Source organism: Microchirus variegatus (genome assembly GCF_963457635.1).
Source record: "Microchirus variegatus genome assembly, chromosome: 7".
Classification (NCBI taxonomy): Eukaryota; Metazoa; Chordata; class Actinopteri; order Pleuronectiformes; family Soleidae; genus Microchirus; species Microchirus variegatus.
In genome coordinates, this window is record NC_139808.1 from 12,954,689 (window position 1) to 12,970,242 (window position 15,554).

Below are 15,554 nucleotides of genomic sequence, written 5' to 3' on the forward strand. Positions count from 1 at the left end.
TACAAACATTTATCATGATATTAAAATAAAGAAATATATAAATGTTGTCATGTTGTGATCAAATCATATTGTTTTCAGGTCTCCTGAAAATATAAGGTCACCTCTGGGCATGGTCGTGCTGCTTTTAGAAATCAAGTCAGCTATTTGGCACAATGAACTGAAATTTTGTCTGCGTCTGTCACTGCACTGTGAAAGCTGTAGTGTTTTAGGAGCTTTTCCCAAGCTTTACTGCACATCAGCATCTCCAGGTTCCCTATGAGAGGACACAAGCATTGAGGTTATTGAGATACACAGTGTAGCAGCACTGAGCGTTAAATCGAGGCAGAGAAAAGAGATTATCTCACCAATGATGCACAGTCCTTCCTTGGCCCTGGTGATGCCAACATTTATCTGGTTGGGATCACCCACAAAGCCCACGTGTTTGGACATCCAGGTTCTATCATCACATGATCTGCTCTTTATCTCTTCACTTGGCAGAGAGCACACTGTTGATATGATGACGTAACGCCATTCACTTCCTGGGAGACAAAATGTTATTTTTGTCATAGATGAGTCCTGAAATACAACATTTTAATAAGAGTGCCCGTCCACCCACCAATAGATCTATCTATCTATCTATCTATCTATCTATCTATCTATCTATCTATCTATCTATCTATCTATCTATCTATCTATCTATCTATCTATCTATCTATCTATCTATCTATCTATCTATCTATCTATCTATCTATCTATCTATCTATCTGTCTGTTTGTCTGTCTGTCCGTTCATCGACCGACCGACCTACTCACCAATGGTGAGTAAATCTTATCAAACATATAAAGTCTCAGGCAGACTGAACAATTTTCTTTGAGTAAGTTTGTCAGGGACACGTGGAGTTTTAAGAAAGCTGAGCACCTCAAAAATGCAAATAGAAATGAGGGTGTGCTGAAGGCTTGCAAAAGTGTTCAACAGTAGGTTCCTGTAGGTTTTCTGGCTGTGGCGTTGTAAGTGTTTGGAAAAAGGAAGATGCTTTACCTTGACTCTTTGTGAATGTTGTAACAGTAATTCCCTTCATGTGCTTCTTCTCGCTCAGCTCAGTTTTTATTTCTGTTACTTGTGCATTGTAGGGTGACAGAATTGCAATACTTTGTGGTTTGATTTTGGCCTTCTCCACCAGCTTCTCTGCAATGCTAATCTGTGAAAGGACGAAAAAGAAATCATATGATTGAACGCAATAAGAGAAAAATGTAAATTAATTGCGGGAGTTCAATGACTATCATGACCTCAATCCCCACATACTGTACTAACATTTCAATATCACTATTTAAAATGAGGGAAGCCAATACATTACCACTTTCTCTCTCTCTTCCGGGTTTGCTTTCGACCTCTCATTGCCCTTGGCTGTGCCGACGTACAGACTGAAGGCCTCTCCTCTGACGTCCCCAAAAACAATCGGCATTGCTCTCTTATCAACACGCAGAACACTGCTTGGCTGCTCCACCCCGGTTCTCAGTTTGCCCTCATAATATTCTTCTGATGGGAACTTGCATATATCCTCGTGCTATCAATGTATACAGTTAATTAATTAGAATTTAAATTCAAAATACACATTTTGTAATAAAATGTTACCAAAGTCTGTACATACACCATATAGGCCTGCCTAAAACATAAAGTATAAAACATATAACACACTGCACTCCTATATATATTAATATATTTCATGTTCTCACCATTCTGTACTGGATGTCCAGCATCACTGTCTGTTTCTCACGGTACGTGTGGTAACGCTCAAATAAGGACTTAGACAGCCCCAGCTTTCTTGCATGAAAATTCTTCACAATTGGGCGTAACTGTTTGTGGTCACCGATCAAAACAATCTGAAAGAGAAATTGTATAAAGGGCATAAATGGAATTATTACAGGGACTGATATTATATGACCATGACCATTTAATGATGCAACATTTGTTCCAAGCCCGAAGTGTAACTCATAGAATCAATCATTTTGTAAAAAAAAAAAGGGTAGGGACAGGGTGAACCATTGAGGGAAAATATATGAGAGACACTGTTACTGTTTGTGGCTCAAATTCTTTTAAAATATACCTATCTAAAAGGGTCACCACAAAAGAAAGTCAAGAAGTCACAGCTGAGTGACAGTAGCTGTGAAGACATGGCCATGTTTCATTGTTGCCACCCTGGGTCATGTAAAACAAAACCGAATCACTAGATGTCTCTGCCACAGAGGGCTCATTCGATGGATGTTTCTCCTCCACAATTCCCTAAAGTGTGGTTTTTAAATAAAGCTGACATAAATGTTAACCTGGGAGTGCGAAACCTGGTACAGGACAAATAAAGTCAACAGAAACACATGGACTAATTTCCTGTAGTGGTTATCATTGTCATGGGACTCGTCCTTTGTTGACTACATTGACTTTTTTCATGAAATGGGGCACAAAGAAGCAACATTCATCAGTCTACACACACATTAAGGACTGCACTGATGGACATCACAAGCAAGACATTGATCATGAAATAAAAAACACACCTTTTCTGGTTTGTTGCTGACTAATGGAATTATGGCCTGCGGCTCAGTGGCCATTGCACATTCATCAATGAGGATCTGGCGTGCATTGACAGTCTTCGTCAAGCTTAGGGCAGAAGACTGTGTGCATGTGCACAATATGATGTCATGGTTTTTAAGCTCATGTGTGCGGGCCTTTCTGAGAAGTTCTTTGTATCTGGGAAAGAAAAGGAAACAATCTTATTACAATCTAGTTTAGCAGATTCTAACTGAAATACAATTTTGTCATTAGTACCCAGTTCTCTAATATTTGCTTTCTGACATCTTTTAAGGCTGATTGTTGCAGAAAAACAGATATTTGTCATGATAAAAACATTTAACTGTGAGGGTAAATACTCAGAGGTGGAAAGTAACAAAATACATTTACTCAAGTTACTGTATTGAATACTTTTTTTTGTGTATTTTGTATTTTTTAAGTAAAATTTAATATCAGGATTTTGTATTTTACTTGAGTACGTATTGACGCAAGTATTCCTATCCTATCCGTTACTGAGTAAAAACTTTTACTTAAAGTACATTTCAAATGACCTACTTTTTACTTCTACTTGAGTAATATTTCATCAAAGTATTGGTACTTTTACTTGAGTACAATATTTTAGTACTTTTTCCACCTCTGTAAATACTTAGGGTGAGCTAGCAGCTGATAAACACATTACTTGTGATCTTGTGATTATTGACTCTTCATGGTTTATTTTAGATAAAATGTCTTGATGCTTGAATCCAACCAACAGTCCTGCCAGGTATGTTCTGGGACTGTAAGAACCTATTCCCACTGGTAATTTATTTATTTGTTTACTTCATCAATCACATCAATCTACATGTAAGTGGATGAAGAGCGGGAGCATAAAAGCTGTTGGTAGAAAAACTAAAAATCAATAAAACTATTCTTAATATTTTCTGCACTGTCCATTTCTTTTTGCTCCTCGCTTTTGTTTTCTGCCAAAAAGACTATGTGCTGTCTCTGTTACATGATAGAATGTAAACAGCATCCTAAAAAACCTAAACTTTCACAAGATAGTGTACATGTTCAACACCTTGTAAGGTAGAGCATATAGCCAGTTCAACACTGCATTTAACAAAAAAAAGTCAATTTCTTTGTATAATTGCTGTAACTCAGTATTTTGGAATCCAATAGACCTTCAACTAAAATGTTATTTTTCATTATTCTCATTCAGTTCAAAAACATGTCAACCAATAATCCTTCTACACTTACTCTTTCACCTCCTGAGCTGTCAGATCTTTTGTACGCTTGTCAAAACCTTTTATTTTGCTTGAATGAGGATTTTGGTCCTCTCGCATGCGGTGATGCAGAACGATGCTCCTAAAACCACATGAAATTATGTTGATGTGTTAGTTAATCAAAAAGTGGGAAAATTAAAAAAAACTGTCAACAACTAGTAGGATTACAATACCTGAGCTTTTCGTTTGACTTTTCTTGGCGGCGTGTCCTTTGAGAAAACTGGAGGTTACCTTCTGGATAGGGATAATCAAGCATCTCCATTTGTTGGCTGTACACTCTGAGGTACTTTAAGCTGTTCTCAAACTTCATCAGGTACTCTGTGTTACAGCAGTAAAAGAAAAAAACACAAAACACTTTATACCACAATAAGGCACTGACAACTACCTCCAAATGTGGAGGTGGATTGAACTTTTAATGCTGTTCAGACTTTTGAAAATCAATCTAAATGAAATCTGGATGAGTTTCTATTTGCCCTCAGTTATATGTAAACACTTTACCAATCTGTTTGTCTCTGTCTCTCTGTCAGCCTGGTATTATGATTTTCGTTTGTTTAGCATCAGCCATGACATGGACTTAGGTTTATACCCTCAAAGGGATAGTTTGGAATTTTGGACACAAGACCTATTTTCCAACTCAGCAGATATGTACATCGATAGTCTGCCGTTACAATCGATTTGCCTCGGGTGCACTGTGGAGTCGGTATGAGTGTTTCTAACGCCTATGCTAACTTGTACCATTGACTTGCGCTAGCCATAGCACCAGCGAACTCGGCAACTAGAAGAACTGAATGAAATTTCTTGAAAACGTCTCCAGACGTCTCCATCACACCGGCTGAGTTGGGAAATAGGTCTTATGTCCAAAATCCCAAACTATCCCTTTAACACCTTTCACCCACAATTAATTCAACCACCGGTTACTTACCACTTAACACATAAATCAAGTATCATGATTTGGCTCAAAAGCCAATGTGACAGTCTACATGTACAGGATTTAAGGTTATGTCTGTAATTCAAAAGTCCAGTTAATAATCTATGGATGGCAATTTTTTTTTTTTTTTTACTTATTTGACTTTTAATATTTCCTGATCAACATAAGTTTCAGCTAAAATTCGAATGACAGAAAATATAGTTTATCTATAACCATATTTTGTTGATCTTGACTGAACTGAATGAGCAGCTCCAAATGTTAATCTGTAGATATACACACACAGGGAAAACATATTACCCCACACCAGTATGCAGGGTAATTAAGTGTTATATCTAACATATATAATTCAGTGATAATATCTTTATATATTGTACTTTATATATTGTATTTCTTTTTGGTAATGCATGTTTATTATTTATTATCCTTATCTTTATTGTCTTGCTACTTTAACACTGGAAATTTCCCCACTGCGGGACTAATAAAGGACTATCTTATCTTATTTTATCTTAAGTTAAACATTCAGTAGAGCAAAACTTGCCTGCAACAACATCAACAGACTTGTTGGATGGACCACAGTAGAGAATAACCTGTTTCTTGTTCTCATCTTCACATTTCCTTGGGTTGAGAGAGTTCTGCTCCAAAAAACAGTACAATAAGTACACGCCCACTATGGTCTTGCCAGTTCCTGAAAGACAAAATACCCCCCAAAATTTGAGCCTTTGCAGAAAATATGAAGCACCAGAGTGAAAACATGCTACAGCTCTTACCAGGTGGTCCCTGAATCAGTGTGAAGGGATTATTTAGAGCTTTATCCACAGCAACATACTGGCAATCGTTAAGGGAAGGAAATCCAGTTAGTTGTTCCCTCTTGATGTGCCGCTTTGCTTTACAAGACAAAATGATAAAATAAATTATTGGAAATAATAAAAGGATATATATATTTTAATTTTTTATCTTTAAATACATCTAAATAAATATATAACATGTATTATTTGTTTACAGTCTTTTGGAATCAGATGTCCAAGTGCTTGTCCAAGTGCTATTCTCTGGACCAGATCGCATGCAGATGAAATGCTGACCACAGCCTTTTCTTTTCGGCTACAAAACACACACACACACAAATGCCATTGCAATGTGAGATGAGACATATGACAGTGGTACACTGGTAATATCAAAATGAACCAAAGTTGAACTTACACGTCAGGAAGAAGCTTAGGGATGATTTCAACAGTGAAAGCTGTGTTTTTCTCATGGACACACCTTGGAGTTTCTTTTGGCTGGTGATTGGCATAGAATTCAACTTTATGTTGTTCTTTAGTAAAGTTTGTCTGCTTCTTTACGTTGCTTGTGACACAATGGGCTACCCATGTGAACTCTCTGGGATCCATTACTGAGTAATGTTCCAAAGTTAAGGCTGGCAGCCCTCTTTTTCGTATGCACAAAAAGCAATTTGAAAGGTTGCATTCAATGGCCCATTCATCAATCCACTCCTGAGGTAAGACAAAGCTTCCTCTGAGTCTGCCATCCCGCTCTTGACTGAAGTTTACCACAAGGTTCTCAATGACAATGCTGTCACTTTCTCCCACTGCAGTGGTGGCAGATTCCATCTCACACAGTGGTTTCCAGATATTTATATATGCCTTTGTGTCAGCATAGTCAGGCCTTGCAGGACTATCTGCAGACCTATAGAAGCATTTCACTGGGCTGTGGACATGGTCCACACAAATCTCAAAATTTGGTTTAATGTGCACCAACTGAACAGTGGGCATTGGGTAAACTCTTCTGATCTCGGATGTCATTTGGATATGAAGTGTGTCCCCTGGCTGCAAATGGAGTTTGAAGTGAACGTAATGCTTGTCTTCGTCTGTGCCCTCCTTGGTACATGTGTCAGTCACACCTGATGACTGTGAGAGAACATTTCTTTCCAGTTGTGTGGCATTAGCATTTGCTATGAGAGACATTGCATGATCCCAGGTTTCTTCATCAATTGCTTCAACAGTGGCTTTCCATACTGAAAGTGGAAGCTCAACGCAAGGAACACAAACTGGCGGCATTTGAAAGTCCTGCGTTTGCATGGTGTCTGCAGTATAGATTCGCCTTTTCCATTTCAGACTGACGGAGTGATGCGTTTCATCGAAAAGTGGTTGGTCGTCTAATTGCAAATCTTTGTACATGATCTGGTCTGGCAATATGTCCGTGTTGCAAGGGAAGGACACTGCAAAACCCTCTGTGTCGGGATCTGCGCTACCAACAACTGCCGTCTTCAAAACACTTTGTTTGATCATGCTCACTGCATAGTTGAGCTGCTCTGCCTTCTGATCGTACGCTTTGACTTTTTTGAGCTTCTCATTCATTTGATTACACAAAGTTGTACACTCTGCTCGAGTGTATTGTGCATCGCCATTTCTTATGACACTGTGCAAAAGTCTCTGTAAGACGAGGTCCATGTACCGTCGAATCGGTGCTGATGCTTGCGTATAAGATGGTACATTCAGAGAATAATGCGAACAATCTGCCTCAAGACAGGGGTCGGAGCAGATGAAAGTAGCCTTATTACAGCATCCCCTGAACTCATCCACAACTGGTTGGAGAAGGGGGTGGATATCGTCTGCTGCAACCAGGTCCACCATTTTGTCGACATCGTTTGTTCTGGCAGCTGACTGGATATCATTCCACACTTGAGTGAGTATGCAGAAGTTCTCACGTTCGGAGGCTTGAGTATCATGTTCAACTCTATGCCGCACATGAAAAGACAGAGGTATGAATTCATTCCATGTATCCTTGAATTCTGTAATCTTTTCAGAACTCGGTCCATCTTGACAGCGAAGAGGTGTGCAATCGCTTGTTTTTTCTCTTCCAATCAACATTTGAGCTGCTGTTGTGTTGAATAACACATTTAGCTCTTCAATCATCAGATGTGCTTTGCGATATCCAGGCAATTTATCTTTCTCAGGTTGACAATAAGCCCAATCCTTCAAAAGTCTGGTCTTTCTTTGAGCTTTTGCAAAACAATAAGCTACTGTAACACAGTCTTCCACTCGGCTCGTGTCAAAATGAGGCCTTTTCCCATTATTTTCAGAAATCGCTTTCTCTGCATCTTCATATGACAGCTTTTCATTTGACTTGATTCGTGAAAACTGGAGTTTTGGTTTTTCAGTGATCGCATTTGTTTGCTTGTCCATTTTGAAAATCAGTGACACCACTCTGCGTTCTTTATCTTGAAGAAGACTGAAGTGGTCAGTGCACAGATCTTCGTGAATCATATGATTGGCCTCATCCTCATTTTTGTGGTAATATGTAGCCCCTCGACGTTTTGCATCCTCATCTATTTTACCACCTGGTCTCACATAGCTTGCCACGTCTGCAATATGGATTCCCAACTCAAATTGGTCCCCAGTGTCCCTGACACTGATGGCATCATCCAAGAGTTGTGCTGTTTTTTTGTCGACAGTGAATGTCGTTACCTCAGTCATGTTCTCTCTAAGTGCTTCATCTGCATCTATCCATGAGAAGCCCTCATGTGATTTCCTCAGTTTAGGTTTAACTTTAAATTCTGCATTCAAAATTGTTAGTCCAGCTTCCAAGGAACTTCCAACTGGAAGAATGGCAACAATGTTTCCCAAAGGAAATTTGCAGTCTTCTCTCCGTGCAATCACCTGCACCATAAATACATTATTCTGTCTCAGTTTTTCATCCAAACGTTCAAAACCTGCGATCGTCCAACGTCCATCTCTTTGCTCCCACACAGGAAGGAAGTTCTGTTTTTTCTTGCTGATCAGAATGCGTATTTTGGGCTGGGATCTTGAAAGGGGAATCATCACCCATTTGATATGTTTGACATCAGAAATTGGTTGTTTGCAGTGATCCACATCTTCAAACATGCACACAAGGGGTGCTTCAGTTTTCTTGGCAGTGCTGGAGTCCCTTCTTCTGACGCTTGTACTGGGGTGATCAAATGTTTTGCCAAAGCATCGGTTATGTGACTTTCCTTGCTCATACATCGCCATTGTTTTTTCACGTAACCCTGATTGGTTAGTGCGGATTTTGTTGTTTGTTGATCTTGAATCATTATGATTGAAGTCTTCAGAATCCAGACTGTCATCTTCAGAACTGTACTGTGTTTCCAGCTGTTCATACTCATCTTTCAACTCTTGAAGAATTGCATCACTGAAAGTATTGCTCTCTTCCATGGCTTCACACTTTTGAAACCTTGCAGTTTCCATTACATCTTTTTCAAAGAATACCTTTGTGAAATGCTTTGGTGTGACACTCTTTTTGTCAATGCAATGGTGTAAGTAGCTCCTCCAGACTTCTGAGCATTTGCCAAAGCAACAGAGGGCAGCAGCATCACCAACCACAACTACCTGGGACTGAGCCCTAGTCATGGCAGTGTTTAACACATGAGCATCATTGAACAGCTCAAGACCAGGCAGGTGAGATGTTTGTAGACTGTCACGTGTTTGCACAGCTGTCATTACAATTGCCCTGAACTGTTTTCCTGTTGAAAAATAAAGACAAATTAACATTAAAAAATGACAAAATGATCATTTAAGATAAATGAAAGAAATTACATCTACCTTGCACATTTGCTAGATTCTCAACATGGACTTTGCCGAGGCTCCTTCCTGATAGTGCTTTCCTAATTTTCCGGACCTATAAATGATAATCAAATAATATTCAGATAATTAAACAATTGCAAGTCTGACCATATCTAGCAATAGTGCCAATATATGCATGCTTTTTATTACAATCATATACAATCTCCCTTTCTAGAAACATGGGACACTTTCTAGTACAAAGTACAAAGAAAAGATGTGTTCCTGTTTTTTTGGAAATGGGGGGTTTGTCTCTTGTGACAACAGAGTTGAAAGAACATTTGCAATTTACCTGGATCCCCTCTGATACAACACAGACTGAACTTTGTTCCTTGTTTCCCCAGGTTGATGGCCAGTGTTTGAAAATGTCTATCACTGCTTCAGTCACTTTGGCGACCTCTTCGCTATTGTACCACGTCATGGATGTAGTGTCCAAGAGACACTCGCCCCTTACATGGTGAAACCTTAGAGCGTGGCCATCTGCAGGGGCTGGAACATTTCCAGTAGCCTTGATGACATCATTCTTGCCACCATAGAAATGGTTGGATACAAACTCCACTATTTCTTTGGTTGAGCGATAGTTCTCATTGAAAATGATTCTACTTTTCTGGGCAGCATCACACTTTTGGCCTTGGTAATAGTGGAACATGCGACAAAGCAGTGTGTGATTTGAACGGTGATGGTCATCCACTGAGAAAAGCTTGGGCCCCATTTGCTTGTGATCACCAGCTAAAACGACTCTTGTGTTTGGCCCAGCAAGACTGAGGGCAATCAAGGCTTCACACTCTAGCATTTGAGAGGCTTCATCAATCAAAATGTGGGTAAAATATCCCTCTGGGAGCTTCAGGTCATGAAAACGTTTTGCCATTGAGGTGGTGGTTATGACTATTTTGTGGCTATCAAGGGCAGCTTTTGTAGGTGGTAGAAAAAACTGTCCATCTTCTGAGAGCAAACAGTACTTCAAAGTAATCTTGTCTGTGGCCGAAAAGGCATTCCCATGTTTGTATGCTTTTATCCGAATTGGCTTTATCCAATCATTTTTCTCATCAACGAATGGATGGAAGTGATCTCTGATGTACAGATCTGCAGAACTGTAAGGAAACAAAGATGTACTGTAATAGGAATGCATATTGTTTTTATGATATTCAAAATATGTAAAAACATCTCAAGCAAACTATTATTTATATAGTACAGATAAATCGATAAACCCATTAATTTGAAAGACAGGTCAAAAGTGCTGCATTTCTTACCTGTTGGTGTGGGTGCATATTAACACTTTGTTGTGAGGCCGCTTGGAAAGTGCTCTGGCTGCAGTAGCAAGTGTGAATGTTTTCCCAGTTCCAAATGGTCCATAAACTAGAAGTGGTGCCACAAAGTTTTGGACATTTGAATTTCCTGTGATGAAGTCAATTGCTGATTGCTGCTTTGCGTTGAGGTTCTCATACAGGATGTTGTTCACAGGAACTGCACAGTTCTTTAAGTCTGGCAACACTCTGTTTGTATCAGGAAGGAGGTCTATAGCCTTGTGCATGGTGCAGAAGTTGTGGCGGTTCAACTGAAATTGCACTTCCATTTGATACGATTGATTGCTTTTGAGTGCAAGATCGGTGCAGCATTTTTTAGACAGTTGCAAATTCAGTTTGTTCTCAGTTGTTTGGTCATGCAGGAAGGTGGCCTCATAGACCTTGTTTTGACCACTTGCAGTCAGTGGGGCTATCAGGCCGGACTGGATACTCCGTCTTAGTACCTGTCCCTCTGGGGTGTCTTGTGTCAGATTACAAGGCACTGAGAAAACACAGAATAGTTGTCCAGGAGGAGCATATTGTGTAGCGCTCAGTGTATCCAGCGTTGTGATCTCTCCACAAACATTAAGTCTAACGAAAATGAAACAAATAAATATTTAGGCAGAGTTTTATATGTGCAATTTCCAAACCTTGTAAAAAAAAATGGTACTAATCAATGCTTCACCTTGAGAGAACCTGGTCTTCTGCATGTTCCTCATTGTAAAGGAACTGGTGCATTCTCTCATTGTAGTTCTCCTTGGTCAGAGGTGTTTGGTTGTTGTGCGAGTATTTGTATGCAAAGTTAATCTGTGGTGGTTTGTACCGCTTTAACAGCTCCTCTTGTTCCTCTGTCCTGGATGAGCATGGGATAATAACCCTGTTCCCACGATGCCAGCGCTCAACACTTTGAGAGATGGCTTCATGGTTCACAGTTGTTTGTTCACTGTCATCCAATACCAGCTGGCCCAATCTTATTCTGAGTTTCTTCAAAAGTACGGGTCTCATATCAAAATCTAGCACAAGCCACTGTTCATAAAAGCCTGGATTAATGGATGAGAAAGACACGGTGATGTCGTACATAATGTCTCCGTTGAAAAAGCATTTGCCTGGGGAGTAGAAGCAGGCCGCAGAGCCGATGTCACCAAGGGTAAACAAGGCTCCTGGTTCTTGTTTCAGCAGTGCCACATGAACAAGTTGTCTCTGTGTAGAATTAGACATGCAATTATAAAACGCATTTCACGATACAACACAGTGTCGCTGGAATAATGTTCGGTCCTGTTACCTGGGTATATGGTATTTTTAGCTTACCACCCCCAGCTAATTTACATACACTGTTCAACCACAACATTAAACTGCTAACTTTATAATTATCCGATTGGTGCATAATCCATAAACTGTTTTGGGGGTTTATTCTGATTGGCCAGTGATGACATTTAACATTTATTTTATCATTTTAATAATTTTCCAAGGCATCAGGGTTTGACAATATAAGAAGTACACCAATCACCATCAACCCACTTAAAACCGAGCTACTGGTCTTGAAGCGGTTGGCCTTTTGTTGTTCATCTGATTGTTTGTTTGATATTCACAAATCGCAATTTATCTAACATGGCCTAACGAGGTGACACATCTGTTTCAAACCCCACACGCCATAGAAGGAAATGAGGACAGAAAGAAGTGAAAATAAATAATTCATGTAACGAAGCACAACAACGGAACAACAGTATTTAAACATTTATGAAAATGGGGTTGTTTATACTTTGAGAAAGAAGAATCCTGAGGAGAAATCTCACCTCTGTTTCAACCTGAAAGTGCCATTTCAGTGTTGCATTGCTCTGTTCACATGCCACGGTCAAACCTTCGTCACAAGAGATGATGACATCGTCCACTTCTTCAGACATCTGTTCAACATTTTAAGTGGTGGATTATCATTGAGAATTATAAAGATCTTAATAATTGATTGATTCAACTTAAAAATCGTTTAGTTGAAGGTTAAAATCAGTTCAATATCGGCAGATTTTGATGTTTTTGCTTTACAAGCTGCTTGATTTATTCTATTCTATTCTATTCTATTCTAATGAACGACAATTTTTAAAGTATTCTATGAAATGTCTGAAGTCATTATTGTAGTTCATAAAAAGAAAGCACAGCATTTTATTAGTTTTTTTGTAAAATTTTGTTCCAATGTTTTGGAAGAATTAGATGAAGACATTGTACCCAGCTTCCTTGACTTTATCAATGAACACATTTTAAAATTCAAAATTAGAGAACGATAACAGACAGCAACAACAAAAACATTAGAGCCTCATACTTACAATGTACACTTCATTGCTGCAGTTTCTGTATTCCTCTAATATCTTTTCATTATAGGACATGGGACTCTGGTCTTCAGTGTTGAGCTTGATATCCTTCTCCTCTGTAGCGCGCATCATCCACTCCTGCAGTTCTTCCACAGAATGCGCTTTTAGACAACTGATGCCAAACCTACAAGTGTGCGGTCTACGGAGAGAATGGCAAAATCAACCGCACAAAACTGAATTAATCAAACTGCTTCTACAGGAACTGTAAGTCAAAGAGTGCAGCAAGTGCAAGGTTTGTTATGTTGATCTTGTATGAGGTATGTATTTTGGATGTTGTATGTGATATACAAAACACACTGGAGCGTTTACTCTAATTAAAGTGAATGGAACAAAGTGGTTTGCATAATGTCTAATATCTCCACTCTGAAATGACAGTGCTACATACAAAGCAAATCACAAGATAGCAAAGAAAGTGCAGGGAGTGCAACTAAAAACAATCTGTGGATTGTTTTCTTGATTAATCAATTAATTGTTTCTATAAAATGGCCAAAATCTAAAAATTAGATTATGTTCTCAAGGTCTTGTTTGGTCCACGAACCATTAAGTTTTGTTGTAAATGGATAAAAAATAAAAATAAAACATTCCCTTTTAATTAGCTGAAAAATCAGTGAGCTTGTTCTAATAATAAAAAGGCACACAAACAATGAATTGGTTATCAAAAAGTTGACGACTTATTTTGTAATCGATTAAGTAATGAGAGTATCATATTTCAGTGTTGTCCAGCAGAGGGGAGCATAAACCTGCTAATAATCACTAGGGGAATCAGAATTTCAAATGAGGATCAGTTGACACCACAAAGGATGGGAGCCATCATAACTGCGAACTTTGAAAATGCTGCCATGAGTTAGGATGTGAGTCTGAACGGACAGAAACAAAGACATTTGAAAACCATATTGGAGTGACAAGAATGTGCTTCCTGCTTGGTTAGTATCAGTCACAAGTCAACTATCAGCAGTGGAAGAAAAGCACTGCTTAAAGCAGGAGTTTACCTCTCACACAGCCAAAACTCAGATCGCCGGTTGTGTGGGGGCTGTCGTCTTCTCCACTTGGTGGTGGTGTCCTCAGAGAGCAACCGTGCATGTTCCAGAGAAGAGCAGTGCTTGTAGAAGCTCTCTGGGGTGGACAGGGCCAGGCGGCAGATTTTGCAGTACATGGTGACCTGCCTGAGTTCCGTCTGCTCTGGCTGGGTCAACTCAAGTAGATGAGGCCGAACTGAGAACCCGTCATGCTCTGCCTTCCAAACTGCCATCTCCACCTCACTCTGGGCAGACTCACAGTGACCCACCTCATACCAGCAGGGTTTTTCTGGCCTCACATGACTGCAGTATTTAAACTGATAGTTATTAGGGAGAGGCCGTATCTGGCTGTAGATATTACCTGAATGGTGATAAACTAAGACTGGGTCCCAGTTGTGTGCTTCATCGTCTGTGCAAGTAGCACTCCACCTTTTGGTTGACAATCTTTGTGGTTGACAGTGAACGCATTCTTTACAGAGCTCAACAAATTTACCTGAGAACTTCTGTAGTATGTGTTCAGCTTCACATTGTGGGGTGGATGAAGCACTCTTGGCTTCATCTACAAGTCTAATTAACTTGTCACAATCTATTTGGTTGTCTCTTACGTAATTCCATACAGTGGCCTCCTCATGGCTACTGGCATACGTGCATCTGTTTCCATGCTGTGTACACCCAGAGCCTTCTACAAAGAAGTCACACACTTGGTACTGGACATTTCGACCAAATTTCCCTTGTGTAGGCCGCTCTGACACATGCCTCCATTGGTCAGAGGCTTTAGCTTTTGCAAAAAGCAGATTGCTATTGCACTCATGATGCAGTGACTTAACCGAGTGTGTTATGTCCTCGACATAGCATAGCTCACAGACAGTTTTCAGATCTAGTCGTAACAAGAGGTCACCAGGAGGTTTAGGGTCATAAGGCACATCAGATGTTGTTGTTGACTGGGCTACCAGATTACAAAAAAGCGTATGGTCTAATCGGTGATGTTTTTCAAAGGTCCAGACTACGGCTTCCTCCTCACTTCTGGCAAAGGTGCAGCGTTCATCGTGTGCTGTGCAACCATAATCCTCTACAAAGTAGTGACATAAAAAATATTGACTTGGGTTTGGAAATGTGGGCCGTCTGGAAACAGGTCTCCATTTGGGTCTGCCTTTGGCTTTGCAGAGCAGAATATCGCCTGCACACTGGTGGTAGACTGATTTTACAGTATAAGTCACTTCCTTCTCCTTGACGGAGCACTGAGTGCATGCAAGTTTGATGTCATGGGTTGATAAGAGAGGAGCCAGTCTTGAATCACTATCAGACATTGTGATACATTCATGATGCTAATGTCAGCAGCTAAATGCAAAAAGTCTTAATGGACCTGCGAGTTGTACCAATGTTGTCAAAGCTTGAAACTGTGTTGAACTGTATTTTCTGATCATCATTTAAAACAACCACAGATTGGGTTGTAAATTAGATTAAGTTAGGTACTGTTGCATCCCCAAACAAATAATAGAGTCTGAGAATTGTCCATCATCTGAAACATGTCTGAAAGACAAAACAGAGAAGAAAACAGAACACTGAGAAGTG

At 39.7% G+C, this 15,554-nt stretch overlaps 1 protein-coding gene across 1 annotated transcript; it reads right to left on the minus strand.

Moving 5' to 3' along the window:
* Nucleotides 1–140: 140 nt before the first annotated feature.
* On the minus strand, nucleotides 141–15,289 carry helz2b (helicase with zinc finger 2b; the record flags this gene model as incomplete). The annotated part of the gene is made up of 20 exons (XM_083892678.1): nucleotides 141–253; nucleotides 345–518; nucleotides 1,018–1,177; nucleotides 1,334–1,543; nucleotides 1,713–1,859; nucleotides 2,526–2,718; nucleotides 3,775–3,882; nucleotides 3,974–4,118; nucleotides 5,267–5,413; nucleotides 5,496–5,612; nucleotides 5,729–5,826; nucleotides 5,926–9,226; nucleotides 9,306–9,381; nucleotides 9,616–10,414; nucleotides 10,574–11,197; nucleotides 11,292–11,806; nucleotides 12,400–12,507; nucleotides 12,922–13,105; nucleotides 13,956–14,689; nucleotides 15,077–15,289. 20 exons carry the CDS (start codon nucleotides 15,287–15,289, stop codon nucleotides 141–143), a joined length of 8,166 nt encoding a protein of 2,721 aa, XP_083748804.1.
* Between the last annotated feature and the right edge of the window lie 265 nt (nucleotides 15,290–15,554).